Below are 17,882 nucleotides of genomic sequence, written 5' to 3'. Positions count from 1 at the left end.
AAGCTCTATTGACAACATTTCAGCCTCAACACTCACTGCTAGCTCTAGTGTTCATGCAGCTAATCGGGAAGATGGCCTCTTGTATTCTCACTATCCCTTATGCAAGACTCCAAATGCGTCCCTTACAGGAGTGTTGGGCACGTCAGTGGAACCAGGCTCAAGGTAAGCTAACAGATCTGGTGTTGGTAGACGACCGCACCCATCGCTCTCTGCACTGGTGGAACACACAACATCTTTCCAAAGGGTGGCCGTTCCTCAACCCAGTTCCACAGATAATGCTAACAGCAGACGCATCGCTCACCAGCTGGGGAGCTAATCTCAAAACCCATACCATTCAGGAAATGTGGACCCCTTAATATAAACAATCCACATAAATTACCTGGAATTGTTGGCGATCTTGCCAGCTTTAAAATCTTTTCAGCCTCACCTTGTAGGCAAAGCTGTCCTGGTTCGTACAGACATGACAGCAATGTATTACATACAAAAACAGGGGGGGGGGACACTCTCTCCAGCTTTCACACCTGGCTCAAAGCATATGGAGATGGGCCTTTCCTCAGAACATATATCTCCTCGCAGAACACCTACCAGGAGTACACAATCAGATTGCAGATCTGCTCATTCGTCAGATACAGCAGATCCACAAATGGGAACTTCATCCTCAAGTTCTGCTTCCATTCTTTCAAAGGTGGAGTCACCCAAAATTAGACCTGTTTGCCACACACTGAAATGCGAAAGCTTTGCATTCAGGTATCCACACCCATTGTCCAAAGGCAATGTGCTATGGATGAACTGGCCAGGCAAATTTGCTTACACTTTTCCTCCTCTCCCACTCATTCCACTAGTGGTTCGGAAGCTCAAAAAGCAGTCCCTCACAATTATCCTCATTGCTCCCACATGGGCCCGTCATCCATGATTCACAACCCTCTTGGATCTATCAGTAGTTCCTCATCAAAAGTTCTGCCTCTCACCCAAGCTTCTCACTCAGAACCATGGAGAGATAAGACATCCAGATCCCAGTCAACTCAACCTTGTGATCTGGCACCTGAAATCTTAGAGTTTGGCTACCTCAATATCCCGCCAGACTGCATGAACATCATTAAAGAGGCTAGACGCCCTACCACTAGAGCTTGCTATGCCGCAAAGTGGAAAAGATTTGTAATTTACTGTACAAACTACCAAATCAACCCACTAGATGCTTCTATTCAAAACATCATTTGTTACCCTTTGCATCTACAACAATGTAACCTAGCGTATACATCCATTAGACTACATCTCGCTACCATAGCAGCTTATCTTCAAAACAGACCACACTTGTCTTTGTTTAGAGTACCAGCTATCAAAGCTTTTATGCAAGGATTTAAAAGAATAATTCCACCTACAGTTCCACCCGTTCCAGTATGGAATTTAAATGTGATCCTTACCAGAATCATGGTTCCCCTATTTGAACCTATGCATAAATGCGAATTACAATTTCTCACCAGGAAAGTAGCTTTCCTCAGTGCCATGACCTCTCTCAGAAGCGTCAGTGAATTCAAGGCATTAACATACCAGAACCAGTTCTACAAATTCACCATAAAAAAGTTGTTCTTAGGTCTAACCCAACATTTTTACCTAAAGTCGTGTCTGCTTTCCACCTTAACCAGTCAGTAGAACTCCCAGTGTTTTTCCCTCTACCAGACTCAGTAGCAGAACGAGCACTTCAAATGCTAGGCGTAAAAAGAGCGATACTTTACTACATTGAAAGAACAAAATCCTTTAGAAAGACTAAACAACTTTTTGTGTCTTTCTCCCCACCTCATAAGGCAATTCTTTCTCAAAAACAGGAATTGCAAGGTGGATTGTTAAATGCATTCAAATATGCTATGCTAAAGCCAAGCGCACATTAACCATTCCCCCTAGAGCACACTCCACACGCAAACTAGGGGCATCTATGGCATTCTTAAGGAACATTCCCCTGGATGGCATCTGTAAAGCAGCAACTTGGTCTACATCACACATTCACAAAAAACTATTGTGTAGACGTGCAAGCAAAACAACAAGCGAGTGTGGGCTAGACTGACCTAAAAACACTTTTTCAAACCACTGCAACAGATACAGGTAGCCACGGCTAAGGAAAGAGCTGCTATATAGTCTGTGCAAAAGTAACGATCTACAGCTCGTATGCATCGAACAGAAAATGCTACTTACCAGTATGCATCTGTTCTTGGCATGTATAGCTGTAGATTCGTATACGCCCACCCGCCTCCCGGATATCTCTATCTGTTCCAATACTATCTTACTTAGATACATTACACATGGACATCTTTTGTAATTCTTACTAACTCCATCATAACCCTCCATAGCAAAAACTATTTGGAGATGCAGTCGACGCCAGTGTGCACTATCGTCCTAAGGAGGAGTCACCTACCTTGTGACTACAAAGACTTCTTCCAAGACAAAAACTAAGTGCAAACAAACATCCGAGCCCAACACCAGATGGCAATCTATGCAAAAGTATATGAATCTGCAGCTCTACATGACAAGAACAGATGCATACTGGTAAGCTGCATTTTCCTTTTCAAACACAGAACATATAAATCACATTTTCTAAAAGATACATTTCTGCATTCTGAGTTAAGCATACTAAACTCCAGTTTTCTATCTTGTCCCAATGGGAAGATATACTTGTAAAATGTTGCAGAGCATTCCCCATTCTATCCTACGAGACTGATAGGCTCACAACTGTGAAAAACTAAATGGACTGTATTTCACTATCTGAAAGAGACACATCTGAAAGAAACACGTTAGATAACCCCCAGGCATCAGACTGGAACCGGAAAGTTTTCGTCAGCAGTACCCCTGCGCGTCGGTAGGCGTCGTCTGCGGCTCCGCTTCGGTCGTCAGCATCTTGATCACTGGGATGACGCCATCGGAGTACTTAGACGCCGCCCTCGCGCTGATGTCAGTTCTTTTTTCCGCACCAGCAAGCGCCGATCCGGGAAGAGCGCACCCTTAGTCATTTTTTACTAACTTTTTGGATAATGTTGTCTATCTTTTTCGAGTCGACTTCGACTCCTGGTGCCAGTAGGGATGCCAGGTTTAAAGCCGCGTGACGCCTGTCACTGACTGGTGTCGGTTACCGACCCCCATCGCCCGTGTCTCTACTGTCTGGGGCCCGACCATGATGACAAGTCCTGCCCAGACTGCCGGGCCTTGACGTCGAAGGCTAGGCGGGAGTGGTCCCGCAAGCTCCTCTAGATCCAGCAGTCGGCTCCACCCCGCTCGAGGTCCCGGTCGAGGAGGAAGTCGAGGGAACGGTCGCAGAGCCACAATCCTCACCGTCCTCGCACTCAGGTAAGTCGAGGCATGGCAATAAGAAGTCAAAGAGACGACATCGCTCTTCTGACTCCCCTCGCGGTCGCGCGACTCAGCCGAGGGTTCGGGTGGCACCACCCACGGGGCTCCGCCGGAGCCGCATCCGGTCCCACACCCTCCAGTCCCTGGACTCAATGCGACTCCGGGCGAGGTTCGAGACTTCCTCGTGGCCATGAAGACTCTCTTTCCGCCGTCGAGGCCTGCCGGCACACCTCCGGGCCCCGCAGGTCTGACTGGGGGTCCTAGCGAGCCGGCGGCTTCGGCCCCAGCTCCGTCGTCGACTTCGGTCCCGACACCGCAGGACCCCATGGGATCCAGGCCTGCATTGCGGTCGACGTCAGTTAACCTTATGACTCCTCCGCTGGCGCCGACCCCCCACGGTGCCGCTCCTGGCGCCGTGGTTTCAGCCCCTGTCCGGGTCCGGCGTCGGAGCGGCGCCGTCTCCGGTGTTGATGGGTGAGCCCTTCGCTTATGACCTGGCTCCGTCATTTATGCCTGTTTATCAGGACACGGATGAAGGGGAGGACTGGGAGGGGTCTCAGGACCCTCTGGCACAGCAGTGTCAGTTACGTCAGGACTGGGCAGATGAGCTAGGGGAGGCCAGTGGTCTAGACACTTCTTCTGACACTGGTTTTATCTCTCCTCTTTCCGTGGCTATGGAGGAGGTAGCTACTTATTCTGTGGTGCTGCGCAGGGCGGCCACGGCCTTGGGCCTTGAGCTCCCTGCAGCGGCCGTGAAGACTAACCTCCTCACCAAGGTGCTTCAACCGCCAGTAAGCTCTTCGGAGCCTCTGCTGCAGTTTAATGAGGCCCTCACTGACGTTCTGATAGGCACTTGGCCCAAGCCCACCACAGTCCCTCCTGTGGATCGGAACGTGGCCCGGCGGCACCGCCCAGCTCCGGGCGACCCCTGCTCTCTGTCTGCACATCCCACCCCCTGAGAGTCTGGTTATCCCGGCCTCCACGTCCCAGACCGCCTTTCCAACCTCACCACCGGACCGGGAATCCAAAAGGATGGAACAGTTTGGCAAGAAACTGTTTTCCTCCTTCAGTTTGGTTTTGCGAAGCATTAATACCGCATGCCTTTTGGACCGTTACACCCACTCTCTGTGGGTTACGGTGGCGGACATGCTGCCAGCAGTGTCCGGAGGAGGCCAGGGTATGGCTCGCCCAAGCTCTTGCTGAGTGGCGAGATGCAGCACCGTATTCCATCCGATGTGGACTTGACACCACGGACTCGCTAGGTGGAGCGATGGCAACGACGGTGGCAATTCGTCGTCACGTCTGGCTGAGGTCCACAAACTTTTCTGGGGATGTCCAGAGCACTCACATGGACATGCTTTTTGATGGCCGTCGCCTCTTTGGCGACAAGGCAGATAGCGCGCTGGAGCCCTCCAGGGACTCCTGGGCTATGGCCAAGTCCTTGTGCCTGTCTGCCCATCACCAGCAGCCTTCTGCCTTTCTCTCCTTTCGTGGCCACGGAAGGGGCGCCGGCGCACGTTCGTCCAGCCACAGGCCGCAGAATCAGCCTCAACGCGGTCGCAGACGTGCATTCCGCTGTGGCTGATCAGGGGGACCGAGAGCCGGTCACTCCACATCTGCTCCCGCAGCATCTGCCTCAAAGCCTTCCTAGTCGGAGCTTTCAGGCCCATTCCATGCCAGTGGGAGGCAGAGTTTGCCATCACCTGCTCCACTGGCTTACCATCACTTCGGACAGGTGGGTGTGCTGCAAATCGTCCAAAGGGTGCTTCTCTCCCCCCCCCCCCTTCGAGGCGACCCCTCCAGCCATGCCACCGCAGTACCATCGCATGTCGGGGGATCATTTGCAACTTCTACGGGAGGAGTTTACGGCCCTCTTGGCCAAGGGGGTCATCGAGCACGTTCCGGCCCAGAAGTGGGACGGGGTTGTTACTCCCAATACTTTCTGGTTCCCAAGAAGGGCAAAGGGGGCCTACGCCCTATCTTGTACCTCAGGAGCATCAACAGCTTCCTCCAGAAGGAGAACTTCAAGATGCAGACGTTAGCTCAGGTTTTGGCTGCCCTTGACCCTGGAGACTGGATGGTTTCATTGGACCTTCAGGACGCTTATTTCCACTGGGCCCAAGTCATCCTTGTGGCTCTGAATTGGGCATGAAGATACTGGTATACCGAGCTACTCAGCATGGCGATCGATACCCAGATATGACTGCCTCTTCGGGGGGATCTTCTGTTGCAGCATCAGGGGACGGTCCTCAACCCGAACCTGTCCAGCCTCCACCTCCATGCGTGGAGATTGAGCGGTGACAGTTGACAGCTTTCGATCTTCCTCCCGAAGTCTGTGATGTCATTCTGGCAGCCAGGCATCCCTCCAATAAGACAATATACGCCTGCGGGTGTAACAAATTTGTGGCATGGTGCACAGCAAAGGCTGTGGATCCCCTTTCTACCCCTCTTTCTGAGGTCCTTCTGTTTCTTCTATCCCAGGGATCGGCTCTGGGCACTATCAAAGGTTATCTTTCGGCCAGCCCCTCCTTTCTACGGCTTCTCTTATTAAGTCTCCAGTTGTTAACTGTTTTCTCAAAGGCACTACACACACGTTTCCTCCCGTGCCTTTCATAATGCCTCAGTGGGACTAAAATATTGTCTTGACTTACCTGATGTGCCCTCCCTTTGAGCCCTTCATATTTTGTCCTTTACGTCTTTGTAGGAGAGTAGGGTCTGCTTTCCTATGGTCACCCCATTTTTTTGCTTTTTGCTTCACTGGTTTTCGACTTAATGTGGCTGTGGGCCTGCTAATCAGACCCACAGCCCTGCTGTTCTCTCTCTAAATTTCACACCATGTACTTTAGGTACATCACCAATTGGGATTTGAGTCACTCTTGTGAGTCCCTGTACAGTGTACTATAGGTACCCAGGCCATAGGTGCACCCAAGGCCTACCAGGGGCTGCAGCATGTCTTATGCCACCCCTGGCTGGCCATCCAAACTGACACAACTGGCTGATCACTCAGCTGGGACAGGGTCGTGTAATCACCCCTTGCTTAGGTATAGTATTCCTATTCCTACCCTTATATATAGACACATATGCACCTATAAGTCACTCCTATGGCAGGCCTTAACAATCCTGGAGGCAGAGTGCTTGGTTTTATGTGAGATGGTGCTCTAGCATGAGCTGAGCCTGTCTGCAGCTTTTGGAACCATGTCCTTCTAGCTGTTCTATGATATAGCCATACCATATACTCTTAAGTGCATTATGAACCTCGCGGTTAAATGCTATCTTTGGTTTGGCTTTATCAAAACATGTCGTGTAAGGTGTCATACTCTTTGGAATGCTACCCCCTCGCCTGTTCTGGCGACGGGGGTAGCATTCCACCCTTCTAGAGTGAGAAGGCATGTTACTTCCACTAATCCCGGTTAAAGATAACCAGAGCCTCAACATCACAAAATGGATGCTGCTGCCACAGACACAAGTCTGACCTCCTGCTGCTGGGAGTCCTTCCAGCGAGGGAGGCTTGGACAATGGGGTTTCTTGTCTTGGGAGGTGCTAGCACCACCCCAGACAGGCTATAGTGTATTGGGGCAGGGAGGGCTGAATGAAATGAGACACTGCCTGGGGCACACAAGGTGTCCCATGCATAGTCCAGTTCAAACCGGTGCTGGGGCACTCCAGCCCCAGCTCTGGCGCGAAACTGGACAAAGGGAAAGGGTAACCACCCCATTCCTGGGTCCCACCCATAGGAGGGGTCTAGCAGGTAATCCAGCCCCTAGATTTGGTGTTTAGGTAGGAGCTGAGTCCCAAGAATTTAGATTTATCCTGACTGAAACTTGAAACGAAACTCTGGACCTTCGAAATCCTACTCGACGTAGAAGACTGAAGAATCTCCCTTGTGGTGACCACCCTGCACAAGCAGGCACCATCCAACGATGAACGGTTTGCTTTGCGACGCTCCTGCCCGAGCACAGAGCCTGGCAAGACCCGGACTTCCAGACTTCCTTCAGCCCGATCCACAGCCACAGCAAAGCTGAGACCCGTGGAGGCGACGCGAGACGTGGGACCGGCCATCTTGGGAAGCCAGCGAATTGCTTTCCGTGCAACTTCTGAGGCACCCTCGAAGTTGTGCATTGGGGATTAAGAAGCCCCAGCCCCGAGCACCAACTCCACCGAAGATCAGCCCTCCACACTCCACGAGTTCTGCGTGGGGCCCTTCTGCATTTTCCTGCTCGACGCGTCTGTCCAGTCACTTGCCCGTTGACTAGTGGCCTCGGTGACAACGAAACCTTCGATTTACAACGCTGGTCTGGTTGCTCCAGACTGGCCCTTGCTCCCCTGAAAAGGAGAAGCCCATCAGACCTTGCTGGTCTGATCAAGAAGCCATCTTCCTTTTCTGCGCGGGTTGCCTTTGCCAAGGCTTGTTGACTCCAATCCGGAAGCCGACACCGCCGACAGCGAGAACCTTCGTGGGACAGTCCGTATCCAGCTCCTGGTCGTCGTCAACACCTCCTTGTCCACGTGGCTCCAGAGACAAGCTTCACGACATCACCTGATTGCTTCGCGACATCGCCTGGTTCCTTCCTGGTTCCATCCTGGTCACTGGCTAGTGACCCAGACTCTGTCCTCTCTGCTTTCAGATACTCTTCATCCTCGATCCTCCCTTGGATCCCCCCGGACACTTCCTCCTGGTCGCCTGCAGCATCTTTCTCCAAGGCTCCATAGAAATCAGCGACGAAACCCGACACACTGACACCTATGCACCCGCTTCCTGTGGGTGAGGTAACACGAGTATTTCGGTACTCCTGTGGGTATTGACTATCCTAGTGTCCTAGTTTCAAGTAGCTTTTCCCTAGTCCTAAAAGAACTAGTTTCCAATACTTTCGTTCCCATTCTAACTCTATGGTAACTTGCGTGCGTCTAAAGACACTGCACGCGCATCCCGTGGGCCTCCTGCTCTCCATCCATTGGTAGTACGGTGAAGCCCCAGCGATTCTCCAGGCCCTAGGCCTCTCCTTTGTTCGTGACGTGGTTCTTATACCACTATTTTAGTATATGGTTCAAAGTGCCCCTAGGGCAATACTGTATTTTGTGCAACTTATTGTATTTTAATTAAGTATCTTGTATTGTGCTGGTGCCTCTGACCTCATAAAGAGTTCAGAGGATTGTGTTAGAAATAAATACATATATATTTTGATATACAACCTGTGTGGTGTCCTTTCACTTGGTATTAAAGGGATTGAATATGGTAAAACAGCTGGCTTCACATGCCCTCTTGAGTTTAGCCTAAGACTGCTTTGTCCATGCTACCACTAGGATAGCTGGTCTATAAGGTTGACTTTACAACCATCACCATAAGGGTTGTTTGGACTGGTGCAAGGTGCTCACTAGAATAGTGAACATCATATACCAGGCCAACTTCTCACAGTCTTCTTACTTTAAAGACGGCGTTCCTGGTAGCTGTCTCCTCTGCCAGAAGTGTGAGTGAGCTCCAGGCTCTTTCTTCTAAACTTCCTTTCCTTTCTGTTCATCTAGTCAAGATGGGTTTAAGGACCCATCCTTCTTTTCTGCCAAATGTTTTCACACTTTGCCCACCTTCTTTCCGCCTCCTTATCCTTCAAAAGAGGAAGAGGGGCTCCGCCGTCTGGACCCAAAACCTGTGCTCTCGTTCTATCTGAAGCTGACATAACAGTTCCGGGTGGATGGCCAGCTCTTTGTTGGCTACGTGGGCACCAAATGTCGGGCCGTGAATAAACGGACCTTTTCTCAGTGGGTCGTTCTGTGCATCAAAGCATGTTACTCATTGGCTAAGAAGGAGCCTCCTTTGGGGGTGCGTGCCCTTTCTCCAAGGGCGATGGCAGTTACTACTGCCTTGGGACGCGGCATTCCCTTACCGGACATTTGTCAGGCAGCTACGTGGGCTTCGCTGCACACGTTCACCAAGCATTACTGCCTTGACAGTCCAGTCCGGAGAGACGGCTTCTTTGGCCGTTCTGTTCTCTGTGATTTTCTGGTGTAATCTTGTTTGCAGACCCACCACCAGGGTTGGTATTGCTGGGGTATCTATTCTAAGGTAAGGAATCTATCACTAACGTGTCTCTTGCAGATGCACAAGTTACAACTTGTGTAACGATATATATGTAAGAGACATTAGTTAGTGATAGATTCCTTACCCCCCACCCATCCTCCCCGTTCTGCGAACTGATTTCTAGGGTTAAGGTAATCCCTTTCAGGGCCCTAGTTTCATGGCACCAATGGTCGGTTTCTTGCACGGCTATGCGTTCCTGGCGCGGAAAGTCATGTACCGAACTGACGTCCGCGCGCAAGGGTGGCTTCTAAGTAGTCTCCGTGATGTCATCTCGATGCTTACGACGCCAGCGACGGACACGGGCACGCTCGGCGCTACCTACCGATGTCCAGGGGTACTGCTGACGAAACAATTTCTGGATCCAGTCTGACACCTAGGGATATTCTAAGGTGAGGAATCTATCACTAACTAATGTCTCTTACAGATATATCGTTACACAGGTCACACACACCAGTACATGTCCTACCTTTCAAAAACACTGTACCCTGCCCGTAGGTGTACCTTGGGCCTACGTTAGGGGTGACTCACATGCACTAAAAGGGAAGGTTAGGGCTTGGCATGTGGGTGCACTTGCCAAGTCAACATGGCAGTATAAACTGTGCACAGACACTGCAGTGGCAGGTCTGCGTACCCTTTGAAAGGCTGCTCGTGTTTATGGCACAACCAGTGCTGCAGGCCCAATAGCAGCATTTGAGTTACAGGCCCTGGCACTCTCGGTGCACTTTACTAGGGACTTACCAGTAAATCAAATATGACAATCATGGAAACACCAATCCAAAATACAATTTACCATAGAAGCACTTGCACTTTAATACTGGACAGCAGTGAGAAAGTGCGCAGAGACACTAAACCAGCAAAAACTGTCAAAACCGGGAGGTCAGAAAGCAAAAACACTGGGGAAATGCATAAGATGCCAGGTCTAACAATGACCAACTCGATGTGGGCTCCGTGGGAGCTAAGAAAGGTTGGGTCGTGCAGAAAAGGATCATGTCTCACTCAGTTGTTCTCTACATTAAGATCTCCTAGGCCCTGGCTAAGAAGCAGCCCTCTGAGGGATTAAGAGCTCATTCCACCAGATAAAGGCTGCGACCTTGGCGTTTGCTCGGGGTGACCCAGTCCTGGACATCTGCTAGGCAGCGACGTGGGCTTCTCTGCACACATTTGCCAAGCTCTACTGCCTAGACAGTCAGGTCCGCAGGAACAGGCATTTTGCAGGACTTCTTAGTACGAGAAATATATCCGCAGCCCACCGCCAGGATGGGATGGCTCGGGCATGTATTCTAAGGTAAGGAAACTGCAGCTAGAAGTCTTTATCAGATGAATAAGTTGCATACCTTCTTTAACGCATTATCTGGTAGAGACAGTATTTAGCTGCAGATTCCTTACAGTCCCACCCATGCCTCCCTGCTCTGCGGACTTATTTGTTAGGGCTAGAGTTACTCCCTTTTCAGGGCCCTAGTTTTGACGCACACTTGCACCAGTTACTTAATTGCTCTAAGCTTCTGGCATGGAAAAGTGAAAAGTACACTCCTCTGTCTGCCTGGGTGGCGCCTATATAGTTGACCATTACGTTGTAGCCGACGACCTCATGCAGAGCCGAATGGAGCCACGCAACGGAGCGCTCAAGGAGTACTGCTCACGCAAATGTTTCTGGATCCAGCCTGACACCTGGGAAATTATAGGGTAAGGAATCTGCAGCTAGATATTGTCTCTACCAGATAATGCGTTACTGAAGGTAAGTAACTTGCTCTTTAGACATTCGTTAGCTGTCATTTCCTTCTCTGCTGGACAGGTGGAGTAAGATAGCTGGTACGGTCCCATAGTTGGGAACTGGATAACGGAATAGCATGCAAACATTACTCTCCAGCCATGTAGGAGACAGGAAGTGAAAAGCTACTGTTGAATGTGTTCCAGTACTCTGGGCCAGACCAGAGATGGTAGGTAGGTCATAAACTCTGCCCTTTATTATTATTATTATTATATAAATTTGTATAACGCGCTACTAAGCCGCAGGGGCATCAAGGCGCCTAATCAAAAATCTAGCAAAAGACAGGTAAGCGATTATTCCAAGTAGGCCTTGATGAACAACCACGTCTTAAGCGCTTTTTTAAAAAGCAAGAAGGATGGCTGGGTTTTAATCATCAGAGGAAGGAATTTCACAGTCTCGGGGCAACACTAGAGAATGCTCTACTGCCCCATCGGACCTTCCTAGTTCTGGGAACCACCAACAGATCTAATTCCGATGATCTAAGAGATCTACAAGGTTTATGTCGAGTTAACAGGGAACCCAAGGGGCTTGATGAATCATCCGAAAGAGCTCTAAAAGCCAAACACAGGATCTTAAAAGAGACCCTATGATGTATCGGAAGTCAATGGAGGCTTTTTCTGGCCATCGTAGCGGAGGATGCCTTGGGTAGGGCTAAAACAAAGCGCGCAGCAGCGTTCTGCACCACCTGAAGGCGCTGCGTGAGCCCCTTGTTGATATCTGCATACAAAGCGTTGCAGTAGTCCAGCCTGGAACCCACTAACGCAACTACTATCTGGTTACGCGCTTGAGGAGCAAGATAGTGCAGGATCCTTTTCAGAATCTTGATCAATCAATCAATCATGCCATTTGTATAGCGCACTACTCACCCGGGAGGGTCTCAAGGCGCTTGGGGGGAGGGGTATGCTACTGCTCGAACAGCCAGGTCTTGAGTTGTTTCCTGAAGGCGAGATGGTCCTGGGTCAGCCGAAGGTGGATGGGGAGGGAGTTCCAAGTCTTGGCAGCCAGGTAAGAGAAGGATCTTCCTCCGGCGGTGGCTCTTCGGATGCGTGGTACGGCGCGAGGGCGAGGCTGGTGGACCGTAGCTGGCGGGTGGGCGTGTAGAAGGTCAGGCGGTCGTTGAGGTACTTGGGGCCCAGGTCGTGGAGAGACTTGTGTGCATGGGTGAGGAGCCGGAACGTGATCCTCTTGTCGCCGGGGAGCCAGTGCAGGTTCCTCAGGTGGCTGGAGATGTGGCTGCGTCGGAGGACATCCAGGATGAGTCGGGCGGAGGCGTTCTGGATGCGCTGGAGTATTTTCTGTAGCTTGGCTGTGGTTCCGGCGTAGAGGGCATTTCCGTAGTCCAGTCGGCTGGTGACGAGTGCCTGGGTGACAGTCTTCCTGGTCTCGGTCGGGATCCAGCGGAAGCATACGCAGGGTGTTGAAGCACGATGAGGAGACGGCGTTGACTTGTCTGGTCATCGAGAGGGAGGGGTCCAGGATGAAGCCCAGGTTGCGTGCGTGGTCGGTTGGCTTGGGTGCGGTGCCCAGGGCTGGGGGCCACCAGGAGTCGTCCCAGGCGGAGGGCGAAGATCCCTGGATGAGGACTTCCGTCTTGTCCGAGTTCAGTTTCAGGCGGCTGTCCTTCATCCACTCGGCGACGTCTTTCATCCCTTCGTGTAGGCAGGTTCTGGCGGTGTCGGGGTCTCTGGTGAGGGAGAGGATCAGCTGGGTGTCGTCGGCGTAAGAGATGATGTTGAGGTTGTGCTGGTGTGCGATGGCTGCGAGAGGTTTCATGTAGATGTTGAAGAGGGTGGGGCTGAGTGAAGATCCTTGCGGGACGCCGCAGATGACTTCGGTGGCCTCGGAGCGAAACGGGGGGAGGCGGACTCTTTGTGTTCTTCCAGTGAGGAACGAGATGATCCACTCCAGTGCCTTCTCTTGGATACCGATGTTGCTGAGGCGCTGGACTGGGGTGCGGTAACAGACCGTGTCGAACGCAGCAGAGAGGTCCAGGAGGATGAGGGCCACTGTTTCCCCCTTGTCGAGCAGGGTCCGGATGTCGTCGGTGGCTGCGATGAGGGCGGTCTCGGTGCTGTGGTTGGCTCTGAAGCCGGACTGCGAGGGGTCGAGGGATCCGTTCGTCTCGAGGAAGGCGGTCAGCTGTCTGTTGACCATCTTCTCGATGACTTTAGCAGGAAAAGGGAGGAGCGAGATGGGGCGGAAGTTTTTGAGATCGGTGGGGTCCGCTGTAGGTTTCTTCAGGAGGGTGCTGATCTCGGCGTGCTTCCAGCTCTCCGGGAAGGTGGCGGTGTTGAAGGAGGCGTTGATGATGTTCCGGAGTTGGGGTGAGATGGTGGAGTCGGCCTTGTTGAAGATGTGGTGTGGGCAGGGGTCGGTCGGTGATCCGGAGTGGATGGTGTTCATCGTGCGGGCTGTGTCTTCGGTGGTCACCGTGGTCCAGGTGCGAAGGGTGGCGGTGGGGGGCGTTAGTTCGACGGTTGGGTGCGTGGGTGGGGCGCCGAAGCTGTTGTGGATGTCGGCGATCTTGCGGCGGAAGAACGAGGCGAGGGAGTCGCAGAGGTCTTGTGACGGAGTGATGTCGTTGGTGCCAGTGCTGGGGTTGGAGAACTCCTTGACGATAGTGAAGAGCTCTTTGCTGTCGTGGGCATTGTTGTCCAGTCGTTCCTTCAGGGATTTCTTCTTGGTGGTGCGGATGAGCTGGTGGTGCTTGTGGGTAGCGTGTTTGAGGGCGGTCATGTTGTTGGTGGTCCGGTCGAGGAGCCAGGCTTTCTCGAGGGTGCGGCAGGTCTTCTTGGAGTCCTTGAGTTCGTCGGTGAACCAGGATGCCTTCTTGCTTCTGGGTCTGCTGGGAGGGTTCTTTAGTGGCGCGAGGTCGTCGGCGCAGGCGGTCAGCCACTGTGTGAAGTTGCGGGCTGCTTCGTTGGGGTCCGTTGTGTTGGCGGGTGGGCTCTGGCTGAGGGAGGTGGTGAGCTGGTCTGCGGTGATCTTGCTCCAATTCCTGTGAGGTACCTGTTGCGTGTGGTGGTGAGTCGTGGATCTTTTGAAGCTGAAGTGTACGCAGCTGTGGCCGGTCCAGTGGAGTCCGGTGGCGTGGCTGAAGGTGATGTACTTGCTGGAAGAGAAGACGGGATCAAGCGTGTGGCCGGCGTAGTGGGTGGGGGTGTTGACCAGTTGCTTGAGTCCGAGGTTGGCGAGGTTTTCCAGCAGGGCGGTGGTGTTGCGGTCCTTGTTGTTCTCCAGGTGGAAGTTGAGGTCCCCGAGGAGGATGTAGTCGGTGGAGGGGAGGGCGTGCGGGCTGATGAAGTCTGTGATGTCTTCGCTGAATTGTGTGCGTGGTCCCGGGGGTCTGTAGACGAGGTTGCCTCTGAGGGTCGTCTTAGGGTCGGTGTGAATCTGGAAGTGGAGATATTCGGCTGCGGCGAAGGAGTCGTTGGCATCGGTCATGATGCGGATGGTGTTCCTGTGGACGATGGCGATGCCACCTCCGGTCTGGTTGATGCGGTCCCTCCTGATGATCTTGTACCCGTCCGGGATGGCGATGGCGAGGTCGGGTGCAGAGGAGGCGTTCATCCAGGTTTCCGTGAGGAAGGCGACGTCCGGTGATGTAGCGTCGAGGAGGTTCCAGAGTTCCACGGCGTGTCTGTGGACGGAGCGGGTGTTGATCCGGATGCACTTGAGGTGGTTGCTGCTGGTGTTTGTCTTGGCGGGTGCGGGGCAGGTTCGGAGGCAGGTGAACTTGCAGGTGCAGCAGGTGAAGGGTCCGTGGGTGCGTCTCGGGGTGGCTCGGCAGCAGGCGTGGGTCCGGCCGGCATTGAGTGCGTTGAGAGTGGCGGCGTCGTAGGTCAGTCGGGCCGTCTTGCCTCGGCGGGGAGGGCCAGGGGTCCTGGCGCTGGGCGCGGGCCAGGCGCGGACGAGCGCAGACGGGCTTACCTTTGGCGCACCTTCGGCGCTCAATCGGCGCTCCCGCTGCGCGCGTCCGCTGCGCAGTCGCTCTGGGGGCGTCATAAGTAAGGAGCCGGGAGGGCGGAGCAGCTGGGTGGCGGGAGCGGGGCGGCGAATGGAATCACAGGGGGGCGGGGCCGCAGGGAGGCAGCGGCGGAAAATTGCAAGAAGCAGCGGGAAATTCCCAGGAGCAGCGGGAAATTCCCAGGAGCAGCGGGAAATTCCCAGGAGCAGCGGGCAGCGAGCGAGGGAATCTGCAGGCAGGAGGCGGCAAGGCAGGCAGGAGCGGCAGCAGTGAGTGGGGCGACCAAGCCCTGTGGAGGGCTGAGCGGTCACCATCTTGATAACTCCCCAGCAAGTGGCCACTGTTCGATTAACCTGAAGAGTCATAGACAAAGAAGTATCGAACATAACGCCGAGGTTTCTGGCCGATTGGGAGGGAGAAGGACACGTTCCCAAAGATGGAGGCCACCACTCACTTGACCAGACATCCTGGTCCTTACCAAAGACCAGGATCTCGGTTTTATCGCCGTTCAACCTTAGGGAGTTTTGAATCATCCACTCCGAGACTGTCTGCATACAGGACCTAAAGTTGGCGGCGGAAGTGGCAGCAGAGTGGGCCTAATTTCTAGGTAGTCCGGGTAGGGGTAAGGGAGAATAACAATTATTAAAGCCCTGTCCATCTGCCATTTTATGATGGAAAGAAGGCGTTGGATGATGCTCTGGACACTACTTGTTGGACAGTGCTTTGGACACTGAAAAGTTGCAATTTAATTTAACCGAAATATGAGTTCAGTGTTTTTCTGGTGACCCTGGTTCAGAAGCGAAAAGCAAAATGTGAACCCTGAAATGGCTGATGCAAAAAAAAGAATCTCAGCCATTCAGGTTTGGTTATTCATTCAAATTTTCGTTCCAGAACTGGTTCATGAACCAAATTAGCAGAATAGAATTTAAATATTCTAATGCTAATATTTATAAAAGAGCTTCATTTACTTAAGGAAAATCCTAAAGGAAAACAAACAGAGAATCGCCCAGAGTTTTTTTGCAGGGCGTGACATGACTACAAGAAGCATCGGAAGATCTTTCTTAGCGGTGGGACGACTAATTTTGTCTGAATATTTCTTGCACATTCTTCAAATGGGGAAAAAGTTAGTTTCTTATTGATTTCAGGTCTGGGCTCTAACTACAGAGATGCTGTTTCTTATTGAAGATTGCTATACATACTCTGTTGCTGGGAAGTGACTTACTGAACTTTTCTGGGAATAGAAAAGATGTCAATAGCCATGCAACATTCTTTGCTCTGTAGGATACCAAAACTTGAGAGATGCATCCAAATCTCACCACCTTGTGCCTTGATATTGAATAGTTGATGCAAAGTTCAATCTAATATTGAATATATTATGGAAGATGCTTGATAGGTAAAATGTATTTTTATATCATTTTCTAGTTTCCAGTTTCGTATTGATGACTGCATCAAACAGATGTCTGAAATTCTGTGCCATGTTAAAGGAACAGGGAATGTCCCAGCCAGTGCCCGGAATACTGTTGCACAAGATGCAGACAATGTGTTGCGACCCCTCATGGACTTCCTTGATGGAAAGTAAGTTTAGAAGATTAGTCACTGCATTATTTTCGCTGCATAGAAGGTGTGGGGAAACTCTAATTTGGTTCTATACCTTCATAGCTAATTTTAAACAGAAGCAGTTCATTATTGTTAAGCACTAAAGTGTTTTTCAAGTAAATTGCTAACTTAGTTTGTGCCATGATGTTAATTCTAACCCCAAACCTAACCATATCCCTGAACCCTAACTCTATACCTACATATAAACTTAAACCGTAATCCGAATAATATTTCGAAGCTTTGCCTTTTGTCAACTTTGCTGTATCTGAACTTCAGTAGCATACATTTTATATGCTTTAAAAGAGATGCTCTTAATGATGGGCCAGTGAGGTTTGTTATTGTATCTTGTACGGTACTCAGCTGCAAATTTGTGGTATTTTGAGATGTCAGGTCTTTAGTAGTAAGGTAGGCACATTATCATAAGACAGATGCTGTCCTCTATTGAAACATCCTTCCACGTACACAATCTCAAGAAAGATGATGTCCTCCATTGAAACATCCTTCCACTTTCAGAAATGAGTTTCCGTGCAATAAGATTCATTTTTTAATTCTAATTCAGTCTTTATTTTTAATGAGCAGCTTTCGTAGATGATAGATTGTCACTTTTCTAGCATGTTTTCTTGTGTACACCATTTTTAGATAAACACAGCTCAGTATAGTGTTTTACAACTTAGTTTTGGTTTCTGTATGTTTCTGCAGAGTTGTGGTCAGGGGGTGCCATGGATACTTAAAGTTGAATATGGATGTTGCTGTAGTAATACCTCATTGGGTATTATGGGCTGGGTATGGGTTGACCTCTATAGCCCCCTTACGCCACATCATTTCATTACTGTTCAATCGTGAGCAGTGCAGTGAGGCATTTCAGAGGTTCACTGCCCTGCATTTCAGGTGTTTTAGTGGCCCTGCACAATACATGCCTCCAGTCTAGCAAAGTGCCCCTTTATGCACAGTTACCCCCCACTTTTTGCCTAACATATGATGCAACCTGAGTTGGTGTGCCCTGGGTCTCTGCAAATCAAACTCTCAGGGCCTGTGTTCTTTCCCAAAACTGTACCTTTGTACCCTCAAGTGGCACATCCTTGGCCACAGGTTAGCCCCTTGTTAAAGGTACCATGGGTAGCAGTGGCACGGTGACAAGGGAA

General features: G+C 51.2%; 1 protein-coding gene across 7 annotated transcripts in view; it reads left to right on the top strand.

Annotated features, from left to right (window-relative positions):
- Positions 1–17,882, top strand: part of UNC13B (unc-13 homolog B) — a 3,555,093-nt gene that overhangs the window by 3,164,706 nt on the left and 372,505 nt on the right. For all 7 annotated transcript variants that reach the window (XM_078674667.1, XM_078674666.1, XM_078674664.1 and 4 more), the window contains one exon: positions 16,567–16,719. In XM_078674667.1, the coding sequence (XP_078530793.1) occupies positions 16,567–16,719 (153 nt within the window). The remainder of the gene's footprint in view (positions 1–16,566; positions 16,720–17,882) is intronic.

The sequence above is a fragment of the Lissotriton helveticus genome, chromosome 2_1, assembly GCF_964261635.1.
Source record: "Lissotriton helveticus chromosome 2_1, aLisHel1.1, whole genome shotgun sequence".
In the NCBI taxonomy this organism is placed as follows: domain Eukaryota; kingdom Metazoa; phylum Chordata; class Amphibia; order Caudata; family Salamandridae; genus Lissotriton; species Lissotriton helveticus.
Note: the sequence above shows the minus strand (reverse complement) of the source record. Positions and strands in the feature narration are given on the sequence as shown.